Raw genomic sequence first — 596 nt, 5'->3', positions numbered from 1 at the left:
CGCAGGATCATGCTGCCACCACCATGGATCATCTTCCTTCCACTTTACAACTATGCACTACTTTGTGTTATATACTTGATATATGAAATCCTTTTGTTTTTAATGTGACATAATGAAGATGTTCAGGGGCCGCGGCTGCTTTTGCAGGGCAGTGCGGCTGTTGAATTAACGCCGCTCTGTCATTCATTGTGTGTGACATTCAAACAGAACAGATGTGTCTGTGTGACTGTGCCACAGTTCACGGCACACACAAATGTTTCATGGCTTTCCATTCCCCCCCACCCCCCCAACTCTAGCTCTTCTTCCCAAACGGCCCCCAGCCCAGAATGATGCCACGTCCCCGGCTGGCAGGGCGGCCCGGAGCGTTGCCAAGCCCGTGTGCAAGACCGAACCTGAAATGGAGACTCCAGCTGGTGAGTGACCTGCTGACCTTGAGCTCTGTCACAGATCGGAGAAATGCTGCAACAAGGTTTTGTTTTTAAATAACCAATCAGAGCTTGTTTTAACTTTATTTGTGATTGCATATCTTAGTTTTAAATCCAGGTAGTAAAGATTTTAACACATTAATAATAGCAGCAGTTTGACAAAAAAAAAAA

At 45.8% G+C, this 596-nt stretch overlaps 1 protein-coding gene across 2 annotated transcripts in view; it reads left to right on the top strand.

Moving 5' to 3' along the window:
• Window positions 1-596, top strand: part of zfp91 (ZFP91 zinc finger protein, atypical E3 ubiquitin ligase) — a 14,758-nt gene that overhangs the window by 6,108 nt on the left and 8,054 nt on the right. For both annotated transcript variants that reach the window (XM_015032293.1, XM_015032292.1), the window contains exon 3: window positions 297-413. In XM_015032293.1, the coding sequence (XP_014887779.1) occupies window positions 297-413 (117 nt within the window). The remainder of the gene's footprint in view (window positions 1-296; window positions 414-596) is intronic.

The sequence above is a fragment of the Poecilia latipinna genome, unplaced genomic scaffold (genome assembly GCF_001443285.1).
Source record: "Poecilia latipinna isolate Pla-1442-1.1 unplaced genomic scaffold, P_latipinna-1.0 Scaffold237, whole genome shotgun sequence".
Classification (NCBI taxonomy): domain Eukaryota; kingdom Metazoa; phylum Chordata; class Actinopteri; order Cyprinodontiformes; family Poeciliidae; genus Poecilia; species Poecilia latipinna.
The sequence above is the reverse complement of the archived record's forward strand: the minus strand, read 5'-3'. Positions and strand labels throughout refer to the sequence as shown.